At 46.9% G+C, this 20,120-nt stretch overlaps 1 protein-coding gene across 1 annotated transcript in view; it reads right to left on the bottom strand.

Moving 5' to 3' along the window:
* Window positions 1-4,244: 4,244 nt before the first annotated feature.
* The window catches only part of LOC140390005 (serotransferrin-1-like), an 81,731-nt gene continuing 65,855 nt past the window's right edge, over window positions 4,245-20,120 (bottom strand). The window contains exons 13-17 of the mRNA XM_072474771.1: window positions 19,102-19,258; window positions 16,457-16,521; window positions 12,307-12,491; window positions 10,183-10,375; window positions 4,245-4,484 (exon numbers count right to left, since the gene is read on the bottom strand). Coding sequence (XP_072330872.1) covers window positions 4,450-4,484; window positions 10,183-10,375; window positions 12,307-12,491; window positions 16,457-16,521; window positions 19,102-19,258 — 635 coding nt within the window. The 3' untranslated portion in view covers window positions 4,245-4,449. The remainder of the gene's footprint in view (window positions 4,485-10,182; window positions 10,376-12,306; window positions 12,492-16,456; window positions 16,522-19,101; window positions 19,259-20,120) is intronic.

Genomic DNA, 20,120 nt, shown 5'->3' with positions numbered 1-20,120 from the left:
CGTGGCGGGAATTTCCCGTGCCCCTCGTTGATTCTCCGACCCGGTGCGGTCTCGGAGAATCCCGGCCCATGTTCCTACACCATCCCATATCCCTTGATGTTTTTAATGTGTAGATATCTATCGACCTCTTTCTTGAACTTACTCAGTGACTGAGATCCACAGCCCTCTGGGGGTGAGAATTCCAAAGATTCTCCACCCTCTGAGTGAAGAAATTCCTCCTCATTTCAGTCCTAAATGACCTGTTCCTTATTCGGAGACTAAGCCCCCTGGTTCTAGACACCCCAGCCAGGGGAAACATCCATCCTGCATCTACCTTGTCGAGCCATGTAAGAATTTTATACGTCTGAATAAGATCATCTCACATTCTTCCAAACTTCAGAGAATGAAGGCCCAGTCTATTTAATTGTTCATCATGGGACAATCCCTCTATATCCAGAATTTGTTTAGTTTAGTCCTTGTTGCACTCCCTCTCTGAGAAGTATATTTTTCCTTGCATAAGGATACCACGACTGCACACAATACCTCAGACATCGATGAGAATCCCTCTCTGGGGGTTGAAGTTAATCTTTCCATACCATCAGCAAATGCTACACATCCTGTAAGATGAAAAGCAGAGCCTACTGTGATCAATGTAGGATTTAGATATATTGGGTTAAAAGTATTTAGTGAAGTAAGGGCTAAATGCCTGGGTTAGAGTGCGTTTGACTGCTGAAGTCATGTTTTAAAAGAATCTTGGTTTGAAAGGCAACAAAGTTATTAGGAGCCTGAGGTGCAATCACCATTGTAAAACGCTGGGGCTAATGCAATTTTGTTTTGATAAAGGGGGTCCCCTGGGAAGTTAATTAGATTTCAGCTTGGTGAGGTCGTGCCATCGCTGAGTGGAGATAAGGCATCAGGCATTTTGAGAAAACATTTTTTCAGTTGAGTTCTGATTCTGGCTGAAGCTGAGACCAAGCAAGGCAGGCTTTGTTTTCTTACTGTAGGTTAGTTAAAAAAGATTAACTGTATTTAAAGCAGTGCAGACTTGACTGAGGACAAGGGGGAGCTGAATCAAGCCAGTTGAAGACAGACATCCAGCCAGAGTTTCTGCAGGGGTTCGGACCAGAGTCAAATCTGTTCTCTAAAGCACCGTCAGGAGAACTCTTTCTCAAAGAATAACTCTGTAAAGCAAGCATTACTCAGTGCTATTGGTATTTAGGGTCGATTGTGAACTGAGATGGTCTATTTTCTTGTTGTTTAAGTTTAATAAGGTTTGCAGGTAAGGGTATTGTATTCACTGCATTGAATAGTATTATTTAAGGGGTAATTGTAAGCTATTTTCTGGTGTGCTGTTAAACAGGTTGTAATACTGTGTTAGGAGTAAACTTTGTTTTAAATACCATATCCCTATTTCTTGCTGCATTCACTCCTGAAGTGAAGTATCCTTTACTCACAGTCTTATAAAATAAAAATAAAATATTGGGGCTTTGATGCAGTATCCTAGCCACTTTTGGGGTCTGGTCTGGGATCGTAATCTACATACATGAGGATGCTCTGCAATCCTTTTAGTTTAAATGGAAAGGCGCTGTAGGAATGGCCCATGTCATCTGCAAACTTTGGAATTGTGCCCTGCACACTGAAGTCTAGGTCGTTAATATGTATCAGGAAAGACAGTGGATCTTGTACTGATCACAAAGCCACAGAATCACAGAAAAATACAGTGCAGAAAAGGCCCTACGGCCCATCGGGTCTGCACTCCCGCATGAAAGTCACCTGATCTGTCAATTCTAATCCCATTTGCCAGCGCTCGGCCCATAGCCGTGAATACTAAGTCGTGCCAAGTGCTCATTCAGGCACTTTTTAAAGGATGTGAGGCAACCCACCTCTAGCACACTTGCAGGCAGTCCATTCTCACCACCCTCTGGGTAAAAAAAGGTTTTCCTCAAATCCCCGCTGAACCTACCACCCCTCACCTTGAACTTGTGTCCCTTCATAACCGACTCCTGGAATCCTTCCTCGAGTCCAAAAAAGCAGCTGGTCACCATTAATGTGTCTCCTGTCGTTCTGCCTGCTTTATATGCATGCTGTCCCTTTTTCCCCCAAGGTCTTTATCTTTGCTGACAAATCTATTTTGTGGCATTTTTCCCAAATGCCTTTAGCAAGTCCATGCAAACCACACTAAATGTAAGTTCAGGAGGCCTTTAAGTGGTCTTCAATTTTTCATTTCAGAACCTCAATAGGCCCATGGGCGAACGGACTGTTTGCACTCCACCAACCCCACGTAAAATTCCAGTGGATGCATGGAGGAAATGGGCACAGCACTGTCATGATATGTATATTGATTGGGATGTAAAGAGTTAACAGGTTAATGATAATGCTGCTTACCACGAGAGGGAACCACAGAACAGTCATATATATATCATGTGACTTTGGGGATTCAGGGAATGAGAAGGTAGTAGAAGATGGTGAGGCATAGGAGCAGTTGTGTATACTTGAGAATTCTGTAGTTGGACATAGCATAGTTTAAGAGAGTAATCTTCTACTTTAGGAATGTGAACGAATCTTAGTTAGTAGTGTAAATAAATTTATAGTTTTGTTCGTTAACAAAGCTTGATGCTCTTTATTCAGCGCTATGCATCAAAGCCATGCAGGTAAAGCAAAGTAGAGAACACAACAAGCGCCACCGCCATGACACCCAAATATACGCCGTACGACCTGCCAACCCACTCCTGGGGGGTGTTGCGGAGGATTGGTGTGGACTAAAGTGACATGTTAGCTGAAAGGTACACTTCCTTCCCTAAAGAACAGCAATGATCTTGTTCGGTTTTTAACAATAAATCTGATGTTTGCACAGTTGTTTTCTTGTTTTTGGGTCGTGTTTATTGAATTCAATTTTGAACGTTACATTTAATGAGTTTTATATTGACACTATCAAAGCGCAATGACGCTATCATTCCTGAGCTATAACCAAAATTACCCTGAGTACTCCAAAGGAACCAAAGGCCATGCACAGGGACAATGTCAGACCTTTGATTTGTGTTCTATTGCGCACATTATAGAATGCAAGATTCCATTTGCTTTACCTACAGCTGCTGCACACTTCAAATGGTCTCAGTGATCCATTCCCCACTACTCCCGCTCCTCTTCCTATGCTACATCTTGTGGACTAATTCCATGTAATTTATATTTTCAACTTTTGTTCTCTTTCCCCAGTGCAAACACTTTAGACTGACTAAAATTAAATGTCATTTGTTATATTTCACTCCAGCTTCTCAGACTAAAAGAACCCCTCTGCATCTTTATTTAAATTAATTCATTGGATGCCAACCTTGATTCCAGTGAGCAGTGTCCACCTGGTGGAATGTTTCATACAGAGGCCTAACCAGTGGCATTTTAGAGGCTATTTTGAGAGTATGTGTTAAATTGATTTGATGGTTCCTGCAGCTCCAGGAGAGGTGTGTAAGTTCCTTTCTTGACTGCATGCACGGTAGGACACTGTGGCTTCACAGCGCCAGGGTCCCAGGTTCAATTCCCCGCTGGGTCACTGTCTGTGCGGAGTCTGCACGTTCTCCCTGTGTCTGCGTGGGTTTCCTCCGGGTGCTGCGGTTTCCTCCCACAGTCCAAAGACATGCAGGTTAGGTGGATTGGCCATGCTAAATTGCTCCTAGTGTCCAAAAAGGTTAGGAGGCGTTTTTGGGTTATGGGGATAGGATGGAAGTGAGCGCATAAGTTGGTCGGTGCAGACGCGATGGGCCGAATGGCCTCCTTCTGCACTGTATGTTCTATATATCTACGTATCTATGCATGGAAATCATCCTGCCCACAGCTACTCCTGATCAGAAAATTGGTGACTGGCTTCAATGAACAAGCTGTTAGAGTCCCCCCCTCCTGGATGGGCCAACTTGTCTTTTAAAAGGTGGGAGGGTGGGGATCGTTTCTGGATTGTCAACTGCTGGTTCAGTGTAAACTCTCCGCACCTCGAGTTCTGAAATTTTCAGACTGCTCCTGCCTACCTCTCGCTTTCTACATATAACTTGGAAAAGAACAATCAGGACTTCACAATGGTTTCTTCAAACTCAGAAGCAAGCCCTCAGCCGAGTTGACAGTGGACCATCTGTGCCCATGGAGCTCGGAGGCAACAGGAATGAGAAAGCTAGTTGGAAAGAACTGTTTTGAAAAAAAGTGAAATAAGTAGCATCATGGCTAAATGATTACTCAAATCCAGATGCAGTCACCACTGTAAAAATAGTCCAGAAAGTCTGAAATTACCATGCATATTTTATTATGTGTTACAGAAGCAAAATCAGCTTGCTTTTCGATAGCAGCATGATATGTATCTCACCAAATGTGCAGTTAATCTATTATTAAGTGCGAAATCTGGAGCAGGAACATCATCTTAATTGGACTGGAGAGAATGTAGGAATTCCAGCCCATTGTGCAGAAACCCCGGTTCAGTCATCACGGTGATGTTCAGCATTTTTCAAAGGAACAAGCTTCCAGGAGCTCTGTAAGAGAGAGGATCAAATGCTGAGAATGTGGCTGTAAGAAGCAATTCAGCTTTTACATTTCTGTAGTGTCCTTGATGGTTTGTGCTCCTCCAAGCGGTGAGAAATGGATCGTTTTATTTTTATTACCTTTTCAAATTGTGTGTGGGGGGGGGGGGACTGAAGTGACATCACAATAAAGCTGTGACCTGATTGGCTGGTTGGGAATCTACACTAAATTGAAAAATTAAGCATTGTTAAACTAATTAAACATTATTATTTAATTACTTAATTATAATTTAGAGGGGTATCTAAGCCAGAGATCGGAGAGGACTGTATTTAGCTTTCACATTTATAGTAGAAATCTAGTGCTAGAAAACATATAGGGGGGCCATCCTCCGATATTGAGCCCAAGTGTTCTCGCCGTCGTGAGCACCGTCGCATTTCACGACGGCGCAAATAGAGCCCGGACACCACCTATTCTGGCCCCCACAGGGGGCCAGCACGGCGCTGGAGCTGTTTATGCCGCTCCAGCATCCTTACGCAGCGCCAAATAGGCGCCACGCCAACCCGCGCATGTGCAGTTGGAGCAGCCCAATCCTACACATGCGTGGGGAACGTCTTACGCACGCTGGCTCCTCACCAACATGGAGCCGGTGTTCTGGGGCAGCACGCGGAAGGAGGTAGGCACAGGGGGGCAGAGGCCCGCCCGCCGATCGGTGGGCCCCGATTGTGGGCTAGACCCCATCGGAGGCCACAAGGAGCCCCCCTTCCCCTCCCACAGGCCCCCCCCCCCCCCAGCGTTTCCGCAGAGTTCCCGCCGGCAGCGACCAGGGGTGGACGGCACCGGCGGGAACCTTTCGTGTCGTAGCGGCCCGGTGCGAATCGTGCGCCGCTGGTTTCCGGGGGGTGGGAGAATCGCGTGCGGGTATCAGGGCGGCGTGGCGTGATTGGCGCGGCGCCCTGGCGATTCTCCCACCCGGCGTGGGGGGGAAGAATAGCGCCCATAGTTAACAGTAACATTAAAAAACAAAATGTAACTTTAATTTACTAATTAATTGATGCAGTGTCAATTATAAGGGTGCAGTGCCCTGACTGTGAGATGTGGCTGGTCCAAGAGGCTTCCAGCGTCCCGGATGGCTTCATCTGCAGAAAGTGCACCCAACTAGAGCTCCTCACAGACCGCATGGTTCGGTTGGAGCAGCAGTTGGATGCACTTGGGAGCATGCAGGTGGCGGAAAGCGTCATAGATAGCAGTTATAAGCACACCCAAGGTGCAGGCAGAGAAATGGGTGACCACCAGAAAGGGCAGGCAGTCAGTGCAGGAATCCCCTGTGGTTGTCCCCCTCTTGAACAGGTATACCCCTTTGGATACTGTTGGGGGGTAGAGCCTATCAGGTGAAAACAGCAGCAGCCAGAGCAGTGGCACCACGGCTGTCTCTGATGTTCAGCAGGGAGGATCAAAGCGCAGAAGAGCAATAGTCATAGGGGACTCGAAAGTCAGGAGCACAGATAGGCGCTTCTGTGGACATGAAAGAGACTCCAGGATGGTATGTTTCCTCTCTTGTGCCAGGGTCCAGGATGTCTCCGAACGGGTAGCGGGCATCCTGAAGGGGGAGCGCAAACAGGCAGAGGTCATTGTACATATTGGTACTAACGACATAGGCAGGAAGGGGCATGAGGTCCTGCAGCAGGAGTTCAGGGAGCTAGGTAGAAAGTTAAAAGACAGGACCTCTAGGGTTGTAATCTCGGGATTATTCCTGTGCCACGTGCCAGTGAGGCTAGAAATAGGAAGATAGAGCAGCTAAACACGTGGCTAAACAGCTGGTGTAGGAGGGAGGGTTTCCGTTATCTGGACCACTGGGAGCTCTTCCGGGGCAGGTGAGACCTGTATAAGAAGGACGGGTTGCATCTAAACTGGAGAGGCATAAATATCCTGGCCGCGAGGTTTGCTAGTGTCACATGGGAGGGTTTAAACTAGTATGGCAGGGGGTTGGGTACCGGAGCAATAGGTCAGAAGGTGAAAACGTTGAGGGAGAACTAGGGAATAGGGACAGTGTGGCTCTGAGGAAGAGCAGACAGGGAGATGTTGCTGAAAACAGGGGGTCTGGTGGCCTGAAGTGCATATGTTTTAATGCAATAAGTATAACGGGTGAGGCAGATGAACTGAGAGCTTGGATTAGTACTTGGAACTATGATGTTGTGCCATTACAGAGACCTGGTTGAGGGAAGGACAGGATTGGCAGCTAAACGTTCCAGGATTTAGATGTTTCAGGCGGGATAGAGGGGGATGTAAAAGGGGTGGTGGAATTGCACTACTGGTTAGGGAGAATATCACAGCTGTACTACGGGAGGACACCTTGGAGGGCAGCGAGGCTATATGGGTAGAGATCAGGAATAAGAAGGGTGCAGTCACAATGTTGGGGGTTTACTACAGGTCTCCCAACAGCCAGCAGGAGATAGAGGAGCAGATAGGTAGACAGATTTTGGAAAGGAGTAAAAACAGCAGGGTTATTGTGATGGGAGACTTCAACTTCCCCAATATTGACTGGGACTCACTTAGTGCTAGGGGCCTGGACGGGGCAGAGTTAGTAAGGGGCATCCAGGAGGGCTTCTTAAAACAATATGTAGACAGTCCAACTAGGGAAGGGGCTGTACTGGACCTGGTATTGGGGAATGAGCCTGGCCAGGTGGTAGAAGTTTCAGTAGGGGCGCATTTCGGGAACAGTGACCACAATTCAGTAAGTTTTAAAGTGCTGGTGGACAAGGATAAGAGTGGTCCTAGGGCGAATGTGCTAAATTGGGGGAAGGCTAATTATAACAATATTTGGCAGGAACTGAAGACCCAAGATTGGGGGAGGATGTTTGAGGGTAAATCAACATCTGACATGTGGGAGGCTTTCAAATGTCAGTTGAAAGGAATTCAGGACCAGCATGTTCCTGTGCGGAAGAAGGATAAATACGTCAAATTTTGGGAACCTTGGATAACGAGAGATATTGTAGGCCTCGTCAAAAAGAAAAAGGAGGCATTTGTCAGGGCTAGAAGGCTGGGAACAGATGAAGCCTGTGTGGAATATAAGGAAAGTAGGAAGGAACTTAAGCAAGGAGTCAGGAGGGCTCGAAGAGGTCACGAAAAGTCATTGGCAAATAGGGTTAAGGAAATTCCCAAGGCTTTTTACACATACATAAAAAGCAAGAGGGTAGCCAGGGAAATGGTTGGCCCACTGAAGGATAGGCAAGGGAATCTATGTGTGGAGCCAGAGGAAATGGGTGAGGTACTAAATGGATACTTTGCATCAGTATTCACCAAAGAGAAGGAATTGGTGGATGTTGAGTCTGGAGAAGGGTGTGTAGATAGCCTGGGTCACATTGAGATCCAAAAAGACGAGGTGTTGGCTGTCTTGAAAAATATTAAGGTAGATAAGTCCCCAGGGCCTGATGGGATCTACCCCAGAATACTGAAGGAGGTTAGAGAGGAAATTGCTGAGGCCTTGACAGAAATCTTTGGATCCTCACTGTCTTCAGGAGATGTCCCGGAGGACTGGAGAATAGCCAATGTTGTTCCTTTGTTTAACAAGGGTAGCAAGGATAATCCAGGGAACTACAGGCCGGTGAGCCTTACGTCAGTAGTAGGGAAATTACTGGAGAGAATTGTTCGAGACAGGATCTACTCCCATTTGGAAGCAAATGGACGTATTAGTGAGAGGCAGCATGGTTTTGTGAAGGGAAGGTCGTGTCTCACTAACTTGATTGAGTTTTTCGAAGAGGTCACAAAGATGATTGATGCAGGTAGGGCAGTGGATGTTGTCTATATGGACTTCAGTAGGACCTTTGACAAGGTCCCTCATGGTAGACTGGTACAAAAGGTGAAGTCACACGGGATCAGGGGTGAGCTGGCAAGGTGGATACAGAACTGGCTAGGTCATAGAAGGCAGAGAGTAGCAATGGAAGGGTGCTTTTCTAATTGGAGGGCTGTGACTAGTAGTGTTCCACAGGGATCAGTGCTGGGACCTTTGCTGTTCGTAGTATATATAAATGATTTGGTGGAAAATGTAACTGGTCTGATTAGTAAGTTCGCAGACAACACAAAGGTTGGTGGAATTGCAGATAGCGATGAGGACTGTCAGAGGATACAGCAGGATTTAGATCGTTTGGAGACATGGGCGGAGAGATGGCAGATGGAGTTTAATCCGGACAAATGTGAGGTAATGCATTTTGGAAGGTCTATCGCAGGTAGGGAATATACAGTGAATGGTAGAACCCTCAAGTGTATTGAAAGTCAGAGAGATCTAGGTGTATAGGTCCACAGGTCACTGAAAGGGGCAACACAGGTGGAGAAGGTAGTCAAGAAGGCATACGGCATGCTTGCCTTCATTGGCCAGGGCATTGAGTATAAGAATTGGCAAGTCATGTTGCAGCTGTATAGAACCTTAGTTAGGCCACACTTGGAGTATAGTGTTCAATTCTGGTCGCCACACTACCAGAAGGATGTGGAGGTTATAGAGAGTGGGCAGAAGAGATTTACCAGGATGTTGCCTGGTATGGAAGGCATTATCTATGAGGAGCGGTTGAATAAACTCGGTTTGTTCTCACTGAAACGACGGAGGTCTACAAAATTATGAGGGGCATGGACAGAGTGGATAGTCAGAGGCTTTTCCCCAGGGTAGAGGGGTCAATTACTAGGGGGCATAGGTTTAAGGTGCGAGGGGCAAGGTTTAGAGTAGATGTACGAGGCAAGTTTTTTACACAGAGGGTAGTGGGTGCCTGGAACTCGTTGCCGGAGGAGGTGGTGGAAGCAGGGATGATAGTGACATTTAAGGGGCATCTTGACAAATACATGAATAGGATGGGAATAGAGGGATATGGACCCAAGACGTGTAGAAGATTTTAGTTTAGACGTGCAGCATGGTCGGCACGGGCTTGGGGGGCTGAAGGGCCTGTTCCTGTGCTGTACTTTTCTTTGTTGTTTGTTCTTTGTTCAAACAGCCAGGAATACATAGTCAATGCTTGGATTTCAATGTGAGAGATGCAGCCCAACCTAAACTCAACTAGATCAAGAGCTAGATTTCAGGAGACTAGAGAAAACTAATACAACTGCATGAAAAGGACAAGCGTGGAAACTTAGCACTTGCTTCTGGTACCAACAGGTGCAGAGCAAACCCAGACGCCAAACTCTCCAGTCACCTCATCAAGATGAACAGGGAATGTGTACGCTTTTATAGTGCTTGGTGCCAGCAGAAGGTCTGTTTGGATGCATTCCTATTCCTATGGCTGTCGTATGACTGGATAGTCTCATTCTTCCAGATCTCAGTTTAGATCCATAAAGGATCAGTGAAGCTGCACAGAGCTTGGGCTTGAGACTTAGGTTACAGTAAATGGACTCTATACCTTCAACCCCCACTTGGCAAGATCTGGCCACTAAGAATTATACATTGAATGAATCACGTCACCCACAAACTCCATCATTGCAGAGATTTTTCTTTGGATAGTGGGCTTGGCATTGACAGAGGCCATGACTCGTATTGTCATTCCCAATTGGGCTCAAAGAATGTTGAGAAGATACCTGCACCCAACATCCCAAGCATTATCATTGCTTCTCCCAGAGTATCTGAACTTGATCTGGACCCATGCATCCCTTGTTTTAAAGTCCCGCTAAAAATCCAACAAGCCTTAGGAAAGGAATCACATTGATTGAAGTCTTTAATTCACTAATATTTACCACGAGGTTCACAGGACTGGATGCCTTCCATTACACTGATGTAGCTGTCACCCAGGTAGCTTTTGTAATCACCGATGGGAACTTCAATCAGGCACTGAGTGGAGTCCTTAAAAAGGAGGTCCTTCCCCGAAAACAACACCGAGTTGAACATTGCGAATTTGCTTTCGTCCAATCCACCACGACCGTGTTTCACCTGGAATTGGAAGCAAACCTGTTACTGGTGATGACAGCAAACCCGCTCCAATGGTCTGAATGTGTCTTATATCAAGAACCCGCAAACAGGAGGCAACCATTCAGCCCCTCGAGGCTGTTCCACCTTTCAACTGTGTCACAGCTGATCATTCATTTATGGGATGTGGGTGTCACTGGCTTGGCCAACATTTGTTGCCCATCCCTAATGGTCCTTGAGAAGGTAGTGGTGTGTTGCCTTCATGAACCTCTGCAGTCCCTGAAGTGTAGGTACGCCCAGAGTGTTTTGTTTTTTGGGGGGGGGGGGGCAATATTCCAGGATTTTGACCCCGTAACAATGAAAGAATGGTGATATATTTCCAAGGCAGGATGGTGTGTGAATTGGAGGGGAATGTCCAACTCCATTTATCTGCCTTTGCTCTATATTCTTTGACACCTTCATGAAACAAAAAATTATCAACCTCACTCGTAAAAGACTCAATTGTTCCAACATCTACAGCCTTTTGGTGGACAGAGTTCCAGATTGTCACTATTATGAAAATGGTTTCGCACTTGACTGATCTAATTATCACAAGGATGCATTGGAATGCTGACCGTCACCATTGTCTAACACATACCAACACCTAGAGGATCCCCCACTGTACACTCTTCTGCTTGCAGGTTGCCTGTGGTTTGATTTTTCTGCAGTACCTGTTTGTCTTCATGGATGTCTCCTTTGCGAGGCTGAAGAACTAACAAGGCTGGGAATGTCACTGAGCTGGGTGTGAGCCTTGACTGAATTTGTAACAGGAGGAAATTAATAAAAATTAATCTCAATGCCTGCTTCTTGGTTGTAGGGACAAGTGGAATCGAAGTACTGACACTATCGTTCAATTCCCAAATTCAGGCAGGGTCCTGGCAATGATGGCTAATGATCTTCCGCCATTTTGCCATGGAAACGTTCGCCGGTCCTAACGACTGGATAACTGGAGTAGGCCTTGGATCAGCTGGCATGTCCACTCCAATGAGAAATTTGGGCGTGTTCATGTCAGTAGAGCCTTAATCACCTTTTTGACGAGAACCAGGCAGAGTCTGCGCATTGGACACTCTGACCAGTGTCGGCCAGAAGCCCAACCACGAGGATCCTGAAGCTAAATTGCTCTTTCCATTTGAGATGTGAGTGGTTATTTGGGAAAACTGGGGCGAGATTCTCCGACCCCCCGCCGGGTCGGAGAATCGCCGGGGGCTGGCGTGAATCCCGCCCCCGCCGGTTGCCAAATTCTCCGGCACCAGATATTCGGCGGGGGCGGGAATCGCGCTACGCCGGTTGGCGGGGCCTCCCCTGCGATACTCCGGCCCGGATGGGCCGAAGTCCCGCCGTTAAAATGCCTGTCCCGCCGGCATAGATTATACCACTTACATTACCGGCGGGACAAGGCGGCGCGGGTGGGCTCCGGGGTCCTGGGGAGGGCGCGGGGCGATCTGGCCCCGGGGGGTGCCCCCACGGTGGCCTGGCCCGCGATCAGGGCCCACCGATCCGCGGGTGGGCCTGTGCCATGGGGGCACTCTTTCCCTTCCGCCTTCGCGCATGCGCGGGAATGCCGTCAGCGGCCGCTAACGCTCCCGCGCATGCGCCGCCCGGAGATGTCATTTCCGCGCCAGCTGGCGGGGCACCAAAGGCCTTTTCCGCCAGCTGGCGGGGTGGAAATTCGTCCGGCGCGGGCCTAGCCCCTTAAGATTGGGGCTCGGCCCCCCAAGATGTGGAGCATTCCGCACCTTTGTGGCGGCGCGATGCTCGACTGATTTGCGCCGTTTTGGGCGCCAGTCGGCGGACATCGCGCCAATACCAGAGAATTTCGCCCCTGATCTCTGACGGTTTCTACTTGCTCCAATTCACCAATGAAATTTGTAATGGACCATATGTATTTCCTAAAGAATAAAGAATAAAACACTCACCAACTCATTTTTGAGCAATTTGAGAACTTTTGCCCTCTTTTCTGGACGTGTCATGACGGCGTGTGATGGGGCTTCCGCCAGGTGGCAGCTCATGAACTGATTGATCGGGACTGTGATGCCATTTTTGCACAAGAGGTAATAATTAGAAGATTTCAGATTCTGATTCCAGTTGGCCTTTCCATTCCCTAAGAGAGAAAGTGATTTCAATAATTATCCTCTTGTACCATTTGAAAGAATTTTCAATCAAGCCTTTAGTGAGCTATCTCAAATAAGATTTTCGAAAATGGAACATACGCTATATTCACTGCATTTACTTTATCTGTCCAGCCGGTCACTTCATCCAGAAAATGTTGTTAAACCTGTTGAACACGACTTCTTTCTTGTCTTTAAACAAATCCTTGTTGGAGGTCTGTACCGTAAATTATTCCATGTCTCCTGATTAACCCGTGATGTTCCAAATCCTGATTAAATTCACTTCAAATTACAGGGGTTAGTTCTGGGTGATGATGTGGTGGGATGGATCCCTGCCCATTTGTATAGTGCACCCAACTTTCATTCCATTCAAATGCCCAGGTGATGCAGGTACACGTTACTTTATCACTGACCTCTTTCAGTCATTTAAGGTACATATTATCCACCTTGAGTTCTGCTCACTATTTCAGAACTGACCCCATATTTGTCAGTACACTACCAGTGATCCTTGAGTAGGTCTGCATTCTAACTATCAATAACAATTGTAAAAATGTTTAATATCTACTTTGTGCCTTTACTCTCCATAATTAAATTTCCTCATTCATTCAGGAAGGGCAGTCATACCCTCCAACTATTCCTTTACTTTCCAAATATTTATAAAAGATCGTCCTTTCATATTATCTGTTAATCTTTGCTTGTATTTACTCTTAATCTCCTATCTCTCGCTCTCTCCACATCCAAACTACAACTGGTTTATTGCACACTTTGGTTGGAATTTTCCGATATTTTTTCAAAGTATTGGTCCCAGCGAGAAAACTGGGGAGAATCTTGCTGACGCCGATAGTGGGAAAACGTGACGTGTTTTCAGCCCTTAAACAATTTTTCTTTTTCATGTGATTCGCACCGCGCTCGTGGTGGCTTGCCTCTGATTTGCTCGCCCTGGGAAAATTTAATCTTTGTAATCAGTGGAGCGCTCCTTTTAAAAGACTTCGCTGTGCTTGTTCAAAGTCCAGTCTGGGGTTGGGGTATTGGGAGGGGGTGCCAGGAAGACAGCACCACGTTTCACGGAGGGAGCCTTTACCAAACCTCTGGATGATGTCGAGCAGAGGAATGACGTCCTTTATCCGCGATCGACCAGACATCCAGCAAACAGGGTCACTACCCCCGTTGGGAGGCAGTGGCAATGATAGTGAGATAGCTCGCTCCAAAAGAGGATGGTGGTACAGTGCGGAGAGAAGGTGGATGACCTTCTTTGTGCAGTGAGGGTAAGTCTGCCTCCTCCTGTCTCCCGCTGAACCAGTAACACACCCATCACACCTCCACAGTGATCTCTCACCCAGCAACATCACAGGTTCCTAACACTTCTCATGGCCCCACCCTCCTCCCCCACGCCCCATGGTCCCCTCAGTAGATAGTCTGCTTTTTAAAAATTCATTTACAGGATGTGGATGTCGCTAGTTAGGCCAAAATTTATTGCCATCCATAGTTGCCCTTCAGAAGGTGGTGGTGAGTGGTCTTCGTGAACCACTGCTATCCCTGAGGTGTAGATACACCCACTGTGCTGTTAGGGAGGGAGTTCCAGGATGTTGCCCCAGTGACAGTGAAGGAATGGCGATATATTTCCAAGTCGGAATGGAGTGTATCGACCCCTGAGAGCCTCAGTGGTCTGCGGGTGTGTGTGGCCCCCTCCCCCCCACCGCAAAGGTGAGGAGTAATGCAGTTGAGTGCATTCAATGGATCCGCATTCTGACCTCATGGGGAACCAGACGCTGCCACCCGTCATCGACTGAACAGTGTGACTGATGTGACTGATGGGAGAAATCACCATAACACCTTGCATTGGGGACTTCTCTGTCATGGAGAAATGAGTAATAGCCTTTGAGTTCAATGCAAGGGGCTTCGGCTTCCAACTTGAAAAACATAAATAACCAAATAAACAAAATCAAATAAACTAAGGGACAAATTAAAGGGACAGTCCCTTAAAGGGAAACTGCCTTAAACAAAAGCGAATCACAGATGAGAGTTAGAACATAAAATCAAAATGTGATTATCGCAGTCAATAAGGCACCCCAGCCCATGCAGCGGCCAACGGACACGGAAGGCCTCGATGGTGCCAGTGGACACCGCATGCTCCCTCCCCAGGGACAGCCAGCCGTGAATGTAGCTGTAGTCGATTGCCCGCTGCCTGGACCTGTTGATGGCAAGTTTGACCAAGCCCAGGAACAGGTTCGCAAGGAGGTCTTCCTCCTTCCTCTCTCCCCACCTAGTATCCATAGATCAGGAACATGGGATTTCCAAAGGTTAATAATTAGGCGGAAATCAGTGGCAAACTCATGCATTGCAATGTTGGCTAAATTGGCACAATTGATTTGCCAAGGAAAGGTCAGGGAGCTCATTAGCCGACTGGCTTTCACTTGTGGCAGGCAAGACACACCTGATGTGTGTGAAGACTGCAATTTACAGTGAATTTAATCTTTAGAGTTTAGATAAGCCTTACAACTTGAAGACCTAGCCACCCAGACACGAATTCCTGAGAACATGACCTCTATAACCATAACCATGAATCTCCAGACATCCCCTGGCTTGAAAGTGCAGCCTGAGTGTGGAAGTTCATTCTAACTGTACTCATCCTTCCCATTGTGTGAGGGTCTTCAGCCCTCATGAGCTGGAAACCACCCCTTGTCAGAGTCCCCCATTTTGCAGCCTGGCATCTCTACCCAGGTACTTCACAGTTGACCCCTAGGCTGACCCTATGGATTCACCTGCTCCCACCCATTTTTCAGCTGCCACTCTGGAAGGGTGCATGTTACATGCACCACACCTCAGGAAGGACATACTGTCACTGGAGCGGGTCCAGCGGAGATTCACACGGATGATCCCAGGAATGGTAGGCCTAACATACGATGAACGTCTGAGGATCCTGGGGTTATATTCATTGGAGTTTAGGAGGTTGAGGGGAGATCTAATAGAAACTTACAAGATAATGAATGGCTTAGATAGGGTGGATGTAGTAAAGTTGTTTCCATTAGCAGGGGAGACTAGGACCCGGGGGCACAGCCTTAGAATAAAAGGGAGTCGCTTTAGAACAGAGATGAGGAGAAATTTCTTCAGCCAGAGAGTGGTGGGTCTGTGGAATTCATTGCCACAGAGGGCAGTGGAGGCCGGGACGTTGAGTGTCTTTAAGACAGAAGTTGATAAATTCTTGATTTCTCGAGGAATTAAGGGCTATGGAGAGAGAGTGGGTAAATGGAGTTGAAATCACCAATGATTGAATGGTGGAGTGGACTCGATGGGCCGAATGGCCTTACTTCCACTCCTATGTCTTATGGTCTTATGGTAATCCCTCAGCGGTGATATCGCCACAAACCCAGCAAGCAGGACCCTGCAAACCAGCCAGCAGATCCCTTTAAATCTAAAGGCTCACAGCCATGATGGATCGCTAAGGCCTGCAAGCGACCCACCCCCCCCCCCCCCCCCCACATGTCCGAGAATGAACCCCCCCCTCTCCCCAGCCCCATGTTTCATTTCTCTGGGTCCCTCACATCCTCTCCGGTGCCCTCTCTGCAATTGGCACCTTAGAGGATGATGGCCAGGTTCTTATTGATACAGGTGTCATAAACCGTGATGTCACACAAGGTATCTGATAAATATTCAGCATGGGGAAAGATGTCCCAACAGGCGGACTTGCTAATGATATTATAATGTGTTAAAATGATGTCCCCCGCCTTCCGCCACAGATTTCTCATCGCATCACCGAAGCGCCTGGAAAATCAGAAAACGTGATCTCGCCATTCTCGATGACGGCTAACGCTGGCTGAAAATTGGCCCCAAATCTTTAATCCAGGGACTAACACTCCAGTTGAAATTAGTTATAACGCAAGTCAGGAATCAAAGTTGGAACCTCTGGTGTATGTGGCTCAGGGTGGATCAACTCAAGGTCATCGAGAATATCACGTACCATCAGTGTTCTCAAGCACGGTGGTGTGTTTAATGAACGCAACGTCACCCGCTTCCACCAGGCACCTGAAAGAGATTTGGGCAAGTTAATTTGGAAATCAGAATAAGTGGATTCATTGTTTCCCTTGTTCTCCAATCTTCTCTCTTCTTCAGGAGAGTCTGGCCCTTGCTCACATCTACCAGCTGTCTTGCCTTTGTAAAAATTTGAGTGAGACAATGACAATCCTAACTCACCAGGTGGGGAGAACATGGAATCAGATGGAACATTGATTTTACATCCACCCAATATTATTTGTCGGGGATAGAAAACCAACATTGTACCTAGTCTGCATGAGACCTACGGGGATGGACCAATTAGCCTCCCTTTAAGCATACGAGCCTCCCCACTGGAGGACGGGGAGTAATGGCCCGAATGGGAGACGAGCAGAGTAGTCTGGCTGGGACCTGAAGTGTATTGTGTAAATAGATGTTTATTAATAAAAACAAGTATCTTTATGCCTCTGATTGTGGCCTCCTCTGTGGCCACTAATTAGTGAAGAGGGTAAAGGTGGAGCTGCAGACGGCGCTGCTAACTGTTGGGAGCACTGCCATCTCTTCTCGTACTGCTGGGATAAAGTTTGCACTGATTTGAAAATGGCCCTCTTTGTGCCACTAAAGTACCCAATCCCGTCAAGCTTCCCACTTGGGTGAATTAGGTTCTCCCCGAGTGTCAGCAGGCAATTTGGCTCAACTGGATTTACACCCGAACTGGGTTCTGTCCAGAACCATAACCACCCCTTCACTTTCCAGCAGCAATCACTCTCTGTTCAATCAGGTGGCTACGATTTCCTCTCTCAATTGTAGCAATCTTATTCACCCAGTCAGCTTCAGTTACGTGCTAAACAGCTCATGCCATTGCTCCCGCCATTTTCTATTTTCACTTCTGATGGTGTTTGCTGGATCATTTCAACAATATGCATCCTTTCTCACCCATGCTCTTGAGTCAGAAGGTTGTGGGTTCAAGTCCTACTTCAGAGGTTTGACCCAGGCTTCAGCACAGTACCAAGGGAGGTGTTGTCTTTCAAAGAAGACATTAAATCAATGACCCAGCTGCCCGTGCAGCGATGCGGACATAAATGATCCACACAAACGGTAGTAGAAGTTTGGAACTCTCTTCTGAAAACAGCAATTAACGTGAGATAATTGTTAATTAGGATTAAGAAATTTTGGTTAGCTGAAGGTACTAGAAGGACTGCCAAATGAAGAATGATTAAAGAAGTTGGGTTTATAGTTCAAAAGAATGAGAGGTGATATGATTGGAATATAGAAGAATAGGGCAGCACGGTGGCGCAGTGGTAGCACTGCAGCCTCACGGTGCGGAGGTCCCAGGTTCGATCCCAGCTCTGGGTCACTGTCTGTGTGGAGTTTGCACATTATCCCTGCGTTTGCGTGGGTTTCGCCCCCACAACCCAAAGATGCACAGGGTAGATGGATTGGCCACGCTAAATTGTCCCTTGATTGGAAAAATGAATTGGGTATTCTAAATTTATATTAAAAAAAAAGAAATATAGAAGAATCTTTGGGGGTGGGACAGGGTAAATGTTGGGAAGATGTTTCCACTCAAGAGTGTAGGGCCAGAGGGCAGAGTTGCAGAATAAGAGCTTGCTCATTTAAAACGGTTTTGAGGAAGAATTTCTTCAATCAATGAGTGGCGAATCTTTGGAATTCTTTACCCCAGGAAGCTGTGGAGGACGAGCCCTTGAACATTTTCAAGGCTGAGGTCGATAGGTTTTTTTAATCAGCAGAGCAATTAAGGGTTACTGAAAGAAGGCAGGAAAGTGGACTCTGTGAATGTTAGATCAGCCACGATCTTATTAAATGGCAGAGCAGGCTAGAGGGGCTGAATGGCCTATACTCCTGCTCCTATTTCTTATGGTCTCATCACAGCAAAAAAAAATAATCACTGTAGATGCTGGAAATACAAACTAAAAACACAAAATGCTGGAAATACTCAGCAGGTCAGCCAGCATCAGTGGAGAAAGAAACAGTTAACGTTTCAGACTGTGGGCTTCTCATCGGACAAAGGAAATGGGGCAAAGCCTGGTACATGGCGTTAAATCGCAGACCAGCCACAATCTCATTGAATGGCAGAAAAAGCTTGAGGGGCTACACGGTCTCCTCGTGTACTTATTTTCTTGTGTTCCTATCCCATTCCATTATTTTGAAGGTAGCCATGATGTGGAGATGCCGGCGTTGGACTGGGGTGAGCACAGTACAAAGTCTTACAACACCAGGTTAAAGTCCAACAGGTTTGTTTCGATGTCACTAGCTTTCGGAGCGCTGCTCCTTCCTCAGGTGAATGAAGGAGCAGCACTCCGAAAGCTAGTGACATCGAAACAAACCTGTTGGACTTTAACCTGGTGTTGTAAGACTTCGTATTATTTTGAAGAAAAGCAGAGATTTTGTCCAAGTACCCTTGTTAAGATTTATCCCTCGACCAGCATCACTAAAACAGGTAATCTGCTCATTATTTCAGCATTATTTGTGGGAGTTTGCTGCGCGCAAATCGGCTGCCATGTTTCTTACATTTCGATAGTGACCACACTTCAAAAGTACTTCATTCGCTCCAAAGGATTTTGAAAGGTGCTCAAGTGTTTGTTTTTTTACCTGAAGGCGCCGCTGTAGCTGTAATATCTCTCATTGTTGTTGGCTGCACACTTGTCTGTAGGTGGCATTGCACCTTGACTACCGATGCACAGAGAACATAGCTTGGGGTGCAGGGCTGCATTTGCTCCAGGGGCACAGCTCTCACTGAAATATGTCGCTTAATTAAAACAGAAAAGATATATTAATTTACGTGTCAGGTTCTGGCTGGACTGTGTCACTAACGGAAGTTTATAACATTGCTGGTTGCTGTGTGATATCACACAATCTGGACCAATCTAAGCCTGGCATTAGTCCGTGCCAATCACTGCCACCATGAACCAATCAGATAATTGGGAAAAAGGTAGTTCAATCATTTTCTTGGTCATGTTGGTTCTCGGTAACACCATCCGTATCCGGGTCATTCAACCCATTATGCTGAGCAGCTGCTCCCTACCAGAAACCGCTCCCAGCCTCTTCTCCAGCACCATTCTGCCTCCTCCAACTCTCTTCTCCCTCTCTGGGGATGTATCCCACTTTCCACAGTTTCTGGGTCCCTTCTTCCTCCACCATTCAAAAACCACTCAAAATCCACCCACTGGCCTGCAGAAACATCCAACTGTGCTTCTGAAGAGCCATTATCTTTTACAAGCCTCTTGATTGACAGGTGGATCTAGATCACAATCCATCCACACTTAGAAATGTTTATGGAGCCAGGGGAGAAACCCAACGAGATGAGAGCTGGCATGTCTGGTTTCACAGAGATCGGGGCATCGTTATTAAAGGGTGCTCCAATCTTAGAATAACAATACAACGCCCACCCAACTGCTGGCAGTTGGCACTGCCAGGCTATCGTGGGCTACACTCAGACAGAGCACCTGGTCTTTCTAGGTTGCACTTTAAAACAGAGGACACCGCAGCAGTAAAAACTGTGGTTAGAAACAATCCCTGGGCTTTGTAGGAAACACTTACTTCAGAACAACGATAAAGCTTCTATAAAAAAAGTGTGGTTAGAAACTACACCTGCTCAAAAGAGAAAGCAC

The sequence above is a fragment of the Scyliorhinus torazame genome, chromosome 14 (genome assembly GCF_047496885.1).
Source record: "Scyliorhinus torazame isolate Kashiwa2021f chromosome 14, sScyTor2.1, whole genome shotgun sequence".
Lineage (NCBI taxonomy): Eukaryota > Metazoa > Chordata > Chondrichthyes > Carcharhiniformes > Scyliorhinidae > Scyliorhinus > Scyliorhinus torazame.
Note: the sequence above shows the minus strand (reverse complement) of the source record. Positions and strands in the feature narration are given on the sequence as shown.